The sequence below is a fragment of the Cibotium barometz genome, chromosome 54 (assembly GCF_041138505.1).
Source record: "Cibotium barometz isolate CiBa-2024 chromosome 54, ASM4113850v1, whole genome shotgun sequence".
NCBI lineage: Eukaryota > Viridiplantae > Streptophyta > Polypodiopsida > Cyatheales > Cibotiaceae > Cibotium > Cibotium barometz.
The window spans coordinates 5,954,004-5,968,771 of record NC_141099.1 but is presented as its reverse complement, the minus strand read 5'-3'; the positions used below and the strand labels follow the sequence as shown (position 1 = coordinate 5,968,771).

General features: G+C 42.4%; 1 protein-coding gene and 1 long non-coding RNA gene across 4 annotated transcripts in view; both read left to right on the top strand.

The window, feature by feature from the left end:
• LOC147607804 (S-adenosyl-L-methionine-dependent methyltransferases superfamily protein) overlaps positions 1-13,641 on the top strand; it is a 30,973-nt gene extending 17,332 nt beyond the window's left edge. For 2 of the 3 annotated variants that reach the window (XM_086789855.1, XM_086789854.1), the window contains exon 3: positions 13,238-13,641. In XM_086789855.1, the coding sequence (XP_086645981.1) occupies positions 13,238-13,322 (85 nt within the window). In that variant the 3' untranslated portion in view covers positions 13,323-13,641. Of the gene's footprint in view, positions 1-6,764; positions 6,963-13,237 lie in introns of all 3 variants that reach the window. The other variant, XM_086789856.1, reaches the window with a different exon arrangement.
• Positions 6,969-7,990, top strand: LOC147607805 (uncharacterized). Its single transcript, XR_015264590.1, has 2 exons — positions 6,969-7,449; positions 7,494-7,990. It is a non-coding gene; the product is annotated as an uncharacterized LOC147607805 (long non-coding RNA).
• Positions 13,642-14,768: the final 1,127 nt, after the last annotated feature.

Sequence of the window (14,768 nt, the reverse complement as noted above, 5' to 3'; positions counted from 1 at the left end):
CTTTATTGATGCTGGCAAAGAAGGGGATTCCATCCCAGTTGTATCACACATCCAAATTAATAAAGCAATGAAAAAGAGTCTTTCAGCGTACTTGATTTTTGTGCGTGATAGTCTTGTGCCAAATCATCAAAGTGTGGATGCTATGACTAATGATAGGCTGAATTTTCTTAATGCATTCAAAGACTGTTTTGCTGACTCATTGCCAGGTGAATTACCTCCCCAAAGGCCCGAAGATCATTGCATAGATCTTGTGCCAGGTAGTTCTCCACCTAACAAACCCGCATACCGAGTGAGTGCTGCACAACAAGAAGAAATTATGAAGCAGGTAAACGAGCTTTTGGAGAAAGGTTTGGTTCAGCCAAGTTCCTCACCTTACTGCTCTCCTGTGCTTCTTGTTCAAAAAAAGGACGGATCATTCCGTATGTGTGTGGACTATAGAGCTTTGAACAAGCTTACCATCAAGAACAGATTTCCTATTCCACGTATTGATGATATCTTGGATAAGCTTGATGGTTCGGCTTGCTTTAGCAGACTTGATTTGAAGAGTGGTTATCACCAGATCCGCGTGGTGCCACAAGATGTCCATAAGACTGCATTCAGGACAGCCTTCGGATTATATGAATTCTTGGTAATGCCTTTTGGTCTCACCAATGCTCCTGCTACTTTTAATCGTATGATGGATAGGATATTCCGATCCCATCGCAAGTTTACAGGAGTCTTCTTTGATGATATCTTGGTTTTCTCAAAGAATGAGCAGGAACACAGAACTCATTTGGTCACAGTGTTCGAAGAGTTGCGGAAGCATAAACTTTTCGTCAATGCCAAGAAAAGTGAGTTTTTCCTTTCAGAGATTCATTATCTGGGACATATTGTATCCAAGGATGGAGTTACAATGGATCCTGCAAAGATCGAGACTATTCGGAATTGGCCCGAATTGCAAAACGTACATCAAGTACGTAGTTTTCTGGGATTATGTTCGTATTACAGGCGTTTCATAAGGCATTTTGCTATGATTGCCACTCCTCTACATGATCTCACAAAGAAGAAAACTGTTTTCAAATGGACTTCAAAGGAACAGAATGCTTTCTTGCAGCTCAAGCATGCGATCATATGTGGTCCAGTATTGATTGTTCCTGACTTGCACAAGTCATTCGTAGTTGAATGTGATGCTTGTGGTGATTGCATAGGAGCTGTCCTAAATCAAGAAGGGCATGCAGTTGCATACGAGAGTCGTCGTTTGCATGATGCTGAGCTTCATATGGATATCTATGAGAAAGAGCTCTTGGCTGTAATTCACGCCTTAAAGATTTGGAAACACTACCTTCTTGGGGCTGAATTTGTAGTCAAGACAGATCATCAAAGCTTGAGATACTTTCTATCTCAAACCAAGCTTTCAGAGAAGCAAATGAGAATGGCAAACTTTCTTTCCATGTTTCATTTTCAGATTGTGCATACTCCAGGAAAGAAAAATGTCGTGGCCGATGCACTATCTAGGAGGCCTTATATTGCTGCAGTCTCAGTGGCCTCTCATGGAGATCTATCTGCTATGAGAGATTTGTATCATTTGGATGCTGATTTTTGCCATATATGGACTGATTTGATGGCTGGTCATTCACATGCCTCTTATGTTATCAATGAGGGTTATCTCATGAAGAATAATTGCCTATGTGTGGTGAAGGATTTGCGTCCAAAGGTTATGGACGAATGTCACGCTCCACCATATGCTGGTCATAGAGGTATTATGCCTACTACTCGCATGATACAGAGGTATTTCTTTTGGCCAAGCATGCGTAAAGACATTGAGGCATATGTGCGTGCATGTATCACTTGCCAAAAGGTGAAATTTGATAGGCAAAAGCCTCCAGGTTTGCTTCAGCCATTGCCTATTCCCTCGCAACCTTGGGAAAGTATCACGATGGATTTTATTATGGATTTGCCTAGATCCCAGCATGGGAATGATGCTATTTGGACTATTGTGGACAGGTTTAGCAAGCAAGCTCACTTCTTGCCCGTCAAGAAAACCATCAAAGCTGATCATATGGTAAAGCTTTTTCTTGCTAATATTTTCAAGCATCATGGTATGCCTAAATCCATTGTTGGGGATAGAGATCCCAGGACTACAAGCCTATTTTGGAGGGCTTTATTTGATAATATGGGTACTAAGCTTGAGTTTTCATCAGCTTATCATCCCCAAACGGATGGCCAAAGTGAAGCTGCGAATTCAGCTGTGTTGGATTTATTGAAGTGTTATGTGGCAGATCAGAAGAGTGCATGGGAGAAGTATCTTCCACTTGTTGAGTTTGCCTACAACAATACGATCCATGCTTCCACAGGAAAGGCTCCGTTTGAGATTATTTATGGCAGAGTGGTCTTGCCACCCATCCTTCGAACAAAGGATGAGATTTTTGCAGCTGATGAATATGTTCGTGACTTGGATGTTGCCTTTGGTCAAGTGCGGACAGCCATTCAAAGATCTCAGGATAAGCATAAAATGGCTGCAGACAAGCATAGAAGGGACATGGAAGTCAAAGAAGGTGATTGGGTATTGCTGAAATTTGAGAAGGCTAGGCTTCCGAAGAGGCCAGGACGCGAAGGATCATATCCTAAGCTTTCTCCTCGCTATTATGGACCCTTCAAGGTGATTCACAAAATCAATGAAGTGTCCTACAGGCTTGCTCTACCTAGTCATTGGAAGATTCACAATGCTTTTCATGTGAGTCTATTTCGGAAATATGTGGGGCCAGATCCTGATGAGCCTGTCACAGAAGATCCGCCACAGATTGAAGAGCTTGAGGAGATCCTCCAGCCAGAACAGATTGTTTTTCACAAGGAGAGAAAGCTACCTGCAGGAAAGCTTTCCAGGAGATACCTTGTGAACTTTAAGAATTATTTGCCTATTGATGCCAAATGGGTAAATGAGGATTACTTTGCAGATTATCCGCAATTGTTGCAGGCATATCTTGAGGCTTTTAAGTTGAGGTCAACTCTTTAGCAGCCCGGGGGATGTCACCAATTGGCCGACCATTTGGTCCATTCCTAGTTTTTGCGTCTCGTTCACTTGAGGCCAGGCCGGTGTCTCGTGTGAAGAGGCCAGTATTTTGCTGACATGGACGGGAGCCAGACTGGTGCCACCCGTGTGTTAGCAGGATGGTGTCGTATGGACGGGAGCCAGATCAGTGCCACCCGTGTATGACCTGGACTGTGTTCGATCCATGGGACTGTCACGCCATGGAAGAGCCAGTATTCGTGCCGTGTTTTACCTATGGGACTGTCACACCTAGGGAAACTCGTGCCTGGAACTGTGTCTTACCTATGGGACTGTCACTCCATAGGAAGACCAGGATTTTATGTTTTTATGTCGTGCCAGTTTTGTGCCGACAGATATTTTGTACATGTTCCATGAACGGGAGATATGTCCATGTTATTATTTGCACATGCACACATGATTTGTATGCTTGAAACTGTTTTCGCATGACATGTATTCGTGTGTTTGCCTGCCTGACGTGTTACTTACTGAGCGGGGACGCCTGCCAGTGAGTCGTGAAGTCTGCCCTGTATTCTGACAAGTTTCAGTGCATGTGAACAGGCGGTAAGTATATGGTACTTGTTGTTTTAATGTTTTAAATTCTAACCCTTTCATTTATAAGGTTAGGGGTTCACACTTATTTAAAAGTGGGCACCCCCTTTGGGCACCCACTTTGGGGGCAAGGTGGGGAGCCTCACTTTTAAGTGAGTGTGGGGGTGGGCATGGTCACCAACCCCCACTAATCCCCCACATGCAATCGTGGACAACACTAAGGTTATCTCCACATTAAATTTTATTAAAAAGAAATCTCCCCTTCAAGCGTTAATGCCATCGCATCTATCTGGGGGTGAATTTCATCAACCGGCGCTGGCTGCTCTTTCGGCTGGCGACTAGCTTGCTGCAGGCGGCTCTTATAATCTGCACGAACCTGTCCCCAGGCGGCTGGCTGCGAACTGCACAGCAGGTGGCCACCCATCTCCTAACTGCTGCGCCTGCCCCTCTACAGGCGGCTGAACCCTGCTGCTGGTGGCTGCGTTGAAACCTGCAAGGTACTGCTTATGCTGCTGCTGCCTGCGCCAAAATCTCTACAGGCGGTTGAATGTGTTGCTGGCTGCGCCTACTACCCTAGGCGACTGCTGAATCTGCCCCTTCACAAGGTTATGCTGTGGCTGCTCTGAGACGTGGACTCTCTACAGGCGACCCTTTGCTGCTGACTGCACCTCAGCCTCTCCTGCAGGCGGCTGTCACCTCCACCAGGACTATTGTGGCTGCTCTCACAGGCGGCTGTGGTCTCTCGTGGTGGTGCTTGTTTTGTTAGTTCTACACGAGACTGCTCCTTCATCAACAAGGGTGGTTTCATCTTCATCATTCCGCAAGATTTGGTCTTTTATCAACCAACTGCAAGTAAGTGATTTTCAGATTTGAGTAAAGCATTTAATGTTTAAAATCTGGTAAAAGATTCGTCCCGCTCGGCCTACACCCGTTCGGTGCCGGGTTGTCCAAGCTATATGGGCGAACCTCGGTCCAAAGGTGCTGAGATCGGGAGAGCCAGGCGTTAGTACGAGAGCGCCTGTCTGTGCGTGGTCTCGGAACACCAGTGTGGTGCTCTCCGCGGAGTCCAGTGAAAGCACAGGACCGTAGCGATTGGACCACACTAGTGGTCGATCTGCTTCGAGCTTCTACATCGAAATTCGAGCTATTTGTTTGGTACTGTTTTCATATGTACATGGACATGATCTGGTTCTCAGAACCCATGGAGCATTGTATTCTTTAAATACTCCCAATAAATATATCATATATTGAGGGGGGGGGTCGGCCCGTTCAGGCCCCAGTGCTGGTGTCCATCTTTCCATTTCTGTTCATTTAAAGTTCAAGTTGTTTTAAGTTGTCCATTTCATATTTGTGGTTTTAAAGTTGTGCTATTAAGCGTGTGGGTGTCCAACGGAGTCTTTCCCACTTGACGGGATCGGTTTCACATGGGGACAGCACTAGAACAGATGCTCAGTTCTTCAGCAAGACTTGGAAGTGGAGATCGTAATTGGAAAACAACATAATCCCTGATTGGGACAAGCAGTTAAGACTGCATTTATGTGATCCACAGTATCATCTTCATCAGTAACATCAGTACCATTATCAGTAGCATCAGCATAGTATCAGCACCATCATCATGAGCTTGAGCATCAGCATCATCATCACCATAAGCATCATAGAAAGGCTTTGGGGCCTGTCGGTAGCCATTTGACCTCAGCTAGCAGCCAACAGACACCTAGGCAGTAGGTGGCCAGGCAACACGTTGAAGAACAGCTAGTGGGCAAAGCATTATAAGAAGCACAACATTTAATGTAGCAATTTCAAGAATATTCATGTCCAAAGCTGGCTGACAGCAACATCTGTTGGCCGACCAGCGCCCCAGCATAATATGTAAGCATAAGCCCCTTATTCATTTAGTCATTTAGCAGTGTTTAGTCAATTCATCATTGTAGTCATGAGTAGAAGCATATGTAGGAGCCATAGGTCACCCCTTCGGCTGACCAAGGACCTAACCATGTGCAAGCATTCAGTCACCTTTTTCTACCATATTAAATACAAGAAAACTTGACACCAATTCTCTCTCTCTTTCTCTTTCTCTTCTGTCTTAATCATGTTTAAGTCAGTATCTTGTTCTTAATCAAGCTTAGGGATGTGGATTAAGTAGTAAAGCTTTCGCGCATGCAATAGTAGTAGTACCAATCATACTAGCCTTGAGCAACACCAGTCATAGTGGCTAAGGATAGACACAATGGCTAGTCACACTAGTATTCATCATGTCCCAAACAAGAGATTTTGAAATTAATGATGTTCTTACATCACAACTAATTGTGCTTAGGGAGCTATTCATCATGTCCCAAAGAAGAGATTTTGGAATTAATGATGTTCTTACATCACAACTAATTGTGCTTAGGGAGCCAAATGGTGACAGTACTTGGGTCTTGTAATTTGAGCAGATGGTGTTTTAGTTAATCCAAAGAAGATTTGAGCTATTGTGGATTGACCAATTTTGCAAAGCATCCACGACATTATATCTTTCTTAGGACTCTCGAATTTTTATCATACAACAAATGTTTGAAGATTGCCCTTGATAGCAACTCTAGTTATAGCAATTGCAAATTCTTTTGAAGTTATGACATGTTCTTTTGACATTGCGACTAGTGGGGACGAGTTCGAGCTATAGCCTTTGATAGTAGTCACAAGCTTTCAACAATATAGTCGCATTATCCGGTTTATGATAAGAAATTACTATACATCGCTTATCGAGCCTGGAAACATTGTCTTTTGGATGTATATTATGTAGTCAAGACAGATCATCATTTATTAAATATATCTTCACATTGTGGGTGATGAATGCACGACAAGGATGATGGTAGAGTATTTGGTAAGCTTCCATATGACTAAAAAATGTTTATGGTCTTCAAAACATTGTTGTCGATACTCTGCATAGAATGCCTAATGCCTTGGCAATGGTAGTATCCATAGTTACTTTGGACATTCTTGTATGTTTTAAGGATAGATACTTATAATCAAGACTTTGTAAATGCATTTTGCACACGTATTGTCTTACTCTAGCCCTTCGGACTTAAAGATTGATGCAACTTATTCCTTGGTGAATGAGTTGATTTATTGCAAGATCATATTTGTCTTGCATGATGCAAATAATTGGAAACTTTTGGTGAAGGAACATCATGAAGTTTCTATGTTGCAGATCTTATTGATTCTTGACAACTTCTTATTATTGGTTACGAATGAAGCAAGATGTCATCAAGATGATTACAACATGCTTCTCTTGCCATCAAGATGATTACAATATGCTTCTCTTGCCATCAGATGAAAGCTACTTGACAAGCTCTAGCAGGTCTTCTTCAACCACTTCGAGTATCAAGTGAATGATAGGAAATTATTGGTAAGGACTTTATTACTACCTTATCTTGATCCTCCAAAGGTAATACACAAATCATGGTAGTGGTAGCGAGATTATAAAAATGGCACATTCTACCACTAGTAAGAAGACAACTCAAGCTCGAGATATAGGCTCCTTATTCATTCCACCGTCTTCAAGATACAAGGATTGCAAAAGTCTATTTTTTCCAATCGTGATGTTACAGGACTGAGTATTTTACCTCTTTTCTTACGCATTGCAATTATGTTTTAAGCATGTTTAGCATTCACTAATCATGTTTTACTCTGTATATGCATATGTAAGATTGTACACGTGTGTGGGTACAGATACATGTTTAGTGTGTGTGAGTACATGTTTGTGCATGCTCATATGTATGTACATGTGCATGTATGTGTTTTTGGGTATTTCTCTTACTGTGTTGCAGGTACAGCAGCTGAGATCTCTCCTTCTTTTGTTGGGCACTCAAGGCAGCGTGTGGGGCAGCATAGAGGTGGCCAAGGGGGGGTGGGGGGGGGCCTGTGGGGCAGCATAGAGGTGGCCAAAGGGAGCAGCCGGGTATCAAAACTTGCAGCGTAGCCGAGTAGCAAGCCCTACAACACAGCCAGGTAACAGCTGTGTAGTGCACAAGGGGCAGCCAGCGCAGCAAAGCCGGCAGCACATCCAAGTGAAGTGGCACTGCCACGTTGCAGTTGCAGTTGGGCTACATCTCAAAGCAAGCAAGCTGGCGCACGTTTTAGCCGCAAACCCCCAAAAACGCAGAAGAGAGACGTCGGGCAGCAAAAACGCAAAGGGAAAGATGCGTTAAACCCAAAACGCATCGCCATGTATTTTTTTAATAAAAAGAAAGAAAGATAAAAGCACTTGTAGAAGTTTTTTTTAAAAAGGGAGAAAAGCTATGCTTTTTATCCCAAACTTGTATAAAAAGGGGGCCAAGGCTCTTGTAACACAACACAAATCTGGGTGAAAGTTTCAAGAAGACTCCTCTATGTGAAGCAAGGAGATTTCTTCTTGGAAGTTATATAAGGGCTACGCCGACTTCAAGTGATAAATAAATACCTGCGGGGGCGCCACACTTTGGGGCCTATTGGTCTCTTGTGTAGGAGCGCTCTAGCTCCACCTCTTTGAAAAGTTTATTAGTTCATCAAGAGTTTTAAGTGTGATTAAGTTATGCTCACCGCCCATCAAGTCTCTGAAGGCCGGTTTCAAGGTTCCATTGCCGGGATTCCATCGTCAACTTTTTCAAGAGAGCGAGCCTGTGGTCGACACATTTAATACTATGGCTGGAACTAGTGCGGAGATGAAGGATTAATCTTCAGAAGAGGAGGACTACTTCGAAGAAGACAAGAAAAGCGAGCAAGAAATACCTCCCGATATGCCAGAATTTGAAGATAATGATGCCACCTATGAAGCAAAGATGCAGAGCTTGATGGAGGGATTAATGGAACTTGCGAAAGACTCACGTTTTCCACAGAACGTCAAAGCTGAATCAACCACGGAAGCAAGGGTCCGAGAAGAAAGCTAAGCCTCAACATTCGGCTCCCATCTACCCAAATTTTCAGCCATACCGTGATTCTTCTTCTTCTTTTCTCCCACCTACCTATGGAAACCCTGCTAATACTTCTCATCCTGGTTACTTTGGTGGAGTCTGTCTTTCATTCCATGACGGATGTACCCAACATGGGCATGACTGGGAGCTATGGTATGCAGCCAGGTATGTATGGAACTTATGTGGTGGTGGCGGAAGTGCATTAAATAAGAAGAGATTATGAGCCAAGTGCGTGATCTTTTGGGTTGATTCAGCTGAGCTCTTCGCCCTGTTGTTCACCAGTGCTTTTGGTACAAAAGCACTGGTGGATGTGCATTGATTACAGGGCACTGAATAAGATTACCATCAAGAACAGATTTTCTATACCATGAATCGATGATATCTTGGATCGGTTACAGGGAGCAGCTTACTTCAGTCGCATTGATCTGAAGAGTGGATACCATCAAATTCGCATCAGACCAGGAGATGTGCATTGATTACAGATTGAATAATATTACCATCAAGAACAGATTTTCTATACCATGAATCGATGATATCTTGGATGTGCATTGATTACAGGGCACTGAATAAGATTACCATCAAGAACAGATTTTCTATACCATGAATCGATGATATCTTGGATCGGTTACAAGGAGGAGCTTACTTCAGTGGCATTGATCTGACATCTCAAAGCAAGCAAGTTGGCGCACGTTTCAGCTGCGAACCCCCAAAAACGCAGAAGAGAGACGTCGGGCAACAAAAACACGAAGGGAAAGATGCGTTAAACCCAAAACGCATCGCCATGTATTTTTTTTATTTAAAAAAAAAAGATAAAAGCACTCGTAGAAGTTTTTTTTAAAAAGGGGGCCAAGGCTCTTGGAACACAACACAAATCTGGGTGAAAGTTTCAAAAAGACTCCTCTACATGAAGCAAGGAGATTTCTTCTCGGAAGTTGTACAAGGGCTACGCCGACTTCAAGTGATAAATAAATACCTGCGGGGGCACCATGCTTTGGGGCCTATTGGTCTCTTGTGTAGGAGTGCTCTAGCTCCACCTCTTTTTCTTCTTCTTCTGGCAAGTTTATTATTCCGGTTCATCAAGAGTTTTAAGTGTGATTAAGTTGTGCTCACCGCCCGTCAAGTCTCTGAAGGCCGGTTTCACGTGATCCGAAGTTCATAGGACTTCTCTTTTTAAGTCCCTTGGTACAAGTCTGTTATTTAGTTTGGCTTAGCATCCTTATACAGCTGGACAAACTAACAAAGTTAATCAAATTCTTGAAGAGAGACTTTGAGATTGCATACAATTGAGGTTAGCATCTTGGGAAGATTATTTATCATAGGCAAAATATGCTTATAACTATTCACTTTACACATCCATTGGCATGATTGCATTTCAATCCTCTTATGTTCATACACTAATTGTGTGGACAAACTTTATACTACAGCACAAGGTGGCTTCAGTGGATCAATTGATCAGAGTTCAATAACAATTTCAGCTGGATGTTGTAGATATTCTTATGCAAGTCAGAAATTAGATGATCAGAGATCAAGAGTGTGCCTCTAACAAAGGTTGCTGTCATGATGAATTTCATGAAGGTGATATGGTACTTTTGTATGTAGCTCCTCTTTGGTACAAGGCATTGGAATTGGTTTATCCGAAGTTATGACCACGATGCTGTAGTCATTTAGAAGAATTCTCCTTTAAGTCGTAAGTTGGACTTACCTTCTTCATGGGGAAAGATTCTCAAGATTCTTATTACATTGTCAAGGAAAGATTTCAATCCTGGTCCCTAGGATCCAAAAAGCTGAAACAACACGGTCTACATTCAACATTTCACTTATCTTGGCTTAAGAATTGTATACAAAGAGATTTTCCTGTTCTAGATGTTTCAGCTCATGTACGAGAAATTGAAGACAAGCATGCTGAAATGTATACAAAGAGATTTTCATGTTCTAGATGTTTTAGCTTATATGCTAGAAATTGAAGACACGCATGTTATATTAGTTTTAGAAAAGCTTCTCGATGTTTGAAAAGAGAAAACTCCACAGAAGATAATCACAATATTTTTGGTAAAATGGATAGATTTAGATGATTTTGACTCAACGTGGCAAAGGGACGAAGATTTGCAAGAGTACCGTTAACTTCTTCAATAGTTGTTCTAGCAATGTAAGTCACTTTTATAGCTGCATGCCTTATCTTAAGTGTGTGTGGGGGAGAAAAGGGAGGGAGGGGGGGTGGGGGGAGATATGGGGACGGGGATGTCACAAGTATGATAAATCTGCTTAATTAGCGCCTAATCATTGTATCAAGTGAATAGATACTATTGAAGGTTTACACTCTAGCAAATCTTCTCAAACTCAATGAAGAAACATGGCACAAACTAACAGTGATGCCATTTGCAAAGGGAATGTACCATTGCAAGAACCTTCTTGTTAGAAGTGGTGTGAAGACTGTTACTAGTCTATTAACCTAGTTAGGCATGATAAAGACTTAATACACAGAATTAATGATGTATTGAGCAAAAAGTTGTCTTGCATTGATGCTAGAGCCTTTTCTTAAATAGAGGCTGAAAAGGAACAATTGAAGAGGCATGTATACTGTGTGGAGACATGACCTTTGATTGAGTAGTTATGTCTCTTTGAGTAGTCGTGTCTTATAAAAAGACATGTCCTTTCACGTGACCGCCTTACAGCTGCATTGATGGTATTTTCTTTTGTAGTTAGTAAAGACTTAATCTAATGAAGGACAATGCGTTGGATGAGGTTTCTTCAGCGCATTGGAGCAGTTGCATGGAGGGCATTGCTTTAAAGTACACCATTAGGATTGTTTGTTGTATTTCAAGGATCACCTTTGTGTGGTCAAGGACGGGGACTTTTGTTGAGTGCTTCTTCAAAAGGTACATGATGTTCCGATGGGAGGACTCTCTGGTCATTTGGCTCTTCTTTTGGCATCACATGAATTCAGCAGCTGGGTTTTGTTAGATCTACAAGAAGTCATACCAGGAAACCAACGTGCAACTCTTACTTGATGTTGATTCCAGAGTTGTCGTGGAGGAGATTTTCATGGATGTGGTGGCCAAACTTCCAAAGAGACAGATTTCAGAATGACGATGATTCACAGTGTTTTATTGCCATTTTGTGGAGCACCATGCCTCGGAGATCAACCCTCTGACAAATGCTACATAAGAGGATCAGGTAGGCTTCGAGAAGCTGAAGGTCCTCATCTTGTATCTCGAGCGTGCGATCTCCCCGACTTGGACAAACCTTCACGGTTTTTCCTGACAGTAGTGTTAGTGGAGGCGTCTACCTGATGTAGTTTTCTGCTGCAGCTAATTTATTGCCTTGTTTCTCACTACCAAAAGCTGAAGCTCTCACTGTTTGTGCTGCATCCAAAGCCTCCTCATTGACAACAGCCGCTCTAGTTTTGCTGCCTCACAAAAGCTCACCGAAGCTTTCTTGCATCATTCAAGCAACTGAAGCAGAGGGCCAACACATCACCACCAAATGCCATCTCTGCTGATTTGCAGCATGATTCACTGTTCATTGCAGCCACATCAGCACCAAAGGCAGCTATCTACTATTGTAGCTTGCCACCAATGACTGCAGCAGCATGGGCATCCAATTGCCTATGAGAGCAGGATACTTGGGGGTGTAGAGTTGCAATATTCAACTACCTGTGGTGGCGCATGCCCTTCACAAATGGCAGCAATACCTAATTGGTGCTGAATTCTGCATTTGCACTGACCACCTACACGCTTTGTTACATTAAGATTTGTCACTCAGACAACTCTGCTGGTGGTATTTGTTTCCTAGTTTACTTTTCATATGCCTCGGGTTCAGATTCTTTACACCACTGCATTTATGACAGGATGGCTCTACTTTTAAGGACCTTGTTTGCCTATGGTTAAGGACAGGGACTTCCGTGGAGTGCTTCTTCAGGAGGCACATAACGTTCCTGTGGTAGTGATGAGGGGCCAGAGAAGCTCACTTGTCTCTCCGTTTGGCCTCACATGTGCATGCAATGCACATGTTTGGTTCTTTCAGATTTGCCAGAAGTCAAAGCTCCTGTTAATAATTGTGTATGACACTAGCAGGTTGCTCAAGATGGTGATGGACTGGCAGTGCTGGTGAGATGTTGGTAAAGGTGGCTGTGACCTTGTGTAGAGATTGGACTTTCAGATCCCCAATGATGGGTAGCTTAATCCCCCTGGCTGGGCTGCAGTGGCTGGGAACGTGTGCGCTTGCGCAGAGAGAGAGAGAGAGAGAGAGAGAGAGAGAGAGAGAGAAGAATGAAAGATAGTTGTATTAACGTCTTCAGAAGGCCAAAATGACCTATGAGACCAAAAGGTTACATCATATCCATGAGGTACATCATCCTAGGTACAAAATAGTAATAAAGAAAGACAACAAAAATCTAGAACTATAAAATCTGATCTAGGTACATGAGCAGAGAGCTCTCATATCACCCTAATACATCCCTCATGGGCCGCTGTGACATGGTGCTCAAAGTGGTAAAACTGAGCTGGCACGAGAAGGTCCTACGATGATGGGAGATGAGAGAGCATCTAATAAAGACCCAATGGACCTATGAGACCAAAGTGATAACAATGTCCGTGGCATATCTCATCATGGAACGGAAAATAAAATAGAACAAATCAAAACTCTCTCACTAGAGTGAAATGAGAGAGAGAGAGAGAGAGAGAGAGAGAGAGAGAGAGAGAGAGGTTCTTATAATATATTATCATTGTGGCAGGCTTGTATCTGATGTAGAAGGTGTCCGTATATTGGAAAATTTTTATGATAAATCTAACTGGTGTGTTATTCTGGGAAGAACTTGATGAATTGTATTGTGGAAAAACTTTTTTTTGCTGGCAAGGTCATATTCCCATGCTCACTGGAGTGTATGTGAAATTGGAATTGCAGAAGGTCATGCAAAGAGAAAAACTCAGTATGCAAAAACAGGGAATGCAAGGCACTAAAAGTCTGAGTAATAAGAAAGATCTGAATAATAAGCTTGTGTGGAGGCTCCACTTGATTTGGTGTTTATGATAATGCATAGATGAGACCTCCATTGTTTGCCTACCTTGTTCTGGATCATTATTGCACCAAAGAACTCATCCCTTCAATTTTATAAAATGTGCTTTTAAATTTGTCACATTGACATGGCTTTTGTGCATATGTCAATGCTCTTAAATTCTGTTTCTTCATAGTGCACTCGTGCTGTATGCACGTGTGCGTAAATACATGCATGCTCATGGACGTACACATGCTAGGAACATTAATTTTTTATGAGTAGATTAATTATAAAATTAAATAATTATTTTTGCTCACATGAGAGTTGTTTTTTTAATATATAAATCAATAGATAAGGAAGTCGCTCATGAATGGAATGGTGATGAGTGTATGTGTCATGTGCATGCACATGGACATGCTCATCCCAGGGCTAATCCGTAAAGGGCAGTAAATAAGCAGAGCGTTCAGGGCATGAGCAGGGCACATGGGATCTTAGAAGGCTTGAGAGTTGTATTTTTAATATATAAATCAATAGATAAGGAAGTCACTCATGAATGGAATGGTGATTCATGTGCATGCACATGGACATACTCATCCCAGGACTAATCCGTAAAGGGCAGTAAATAAACAGAGCGTTCAGGGCATGAGCAGGGCACATGGGATCTAAGAAGGCTTCTTGTAGGTGTAGGATCTGGTCGGCAGGGTACTGGAGGTACTACACGGCTGGTCGACATAAGGATATCCTATTTTATGTATTTTTCTGTTGGTTGACTACCGGGTGGTGTCCCAAGGCCTATATAAAGGCTCACCCAAGAACCTTTAGATCATCTCATTCCTTTTGGTATTGGATCATAGATTAGGAGTTTTGGAGTCCAAGACTACCTTTTCAGGGCATGCCTATGGTTGCCAGAATTATGTACCCTTTTTGCACTATATGAATATACGGAAAGTACAGTTGTCTCTCTTCTTTGTGTTTTGCATCAGTGTGTTCCTATGAAAGGTGTTTAGGGTTGAAAGAAGGCACAGAGCTTCCGCGCATGTGACATTGGTATTATAGCTTAGGCTACTCTTGCATGAGTCTAGATAGAACCTATGCATGCTGAAAATTAGGGTTTTAAAATTTAGGCTTTGTGTTTTTCACTAAATCTACGTTTTTGCATTAGCTTTTTGCTCATTTTCAGCATAGTATAGTGCGAGAAAGTCTAGATTTTGGCCTAGCATGATCATAGGGAGTTAAGATATGGAAATTCCAATTCATCCAACTTTTAGCA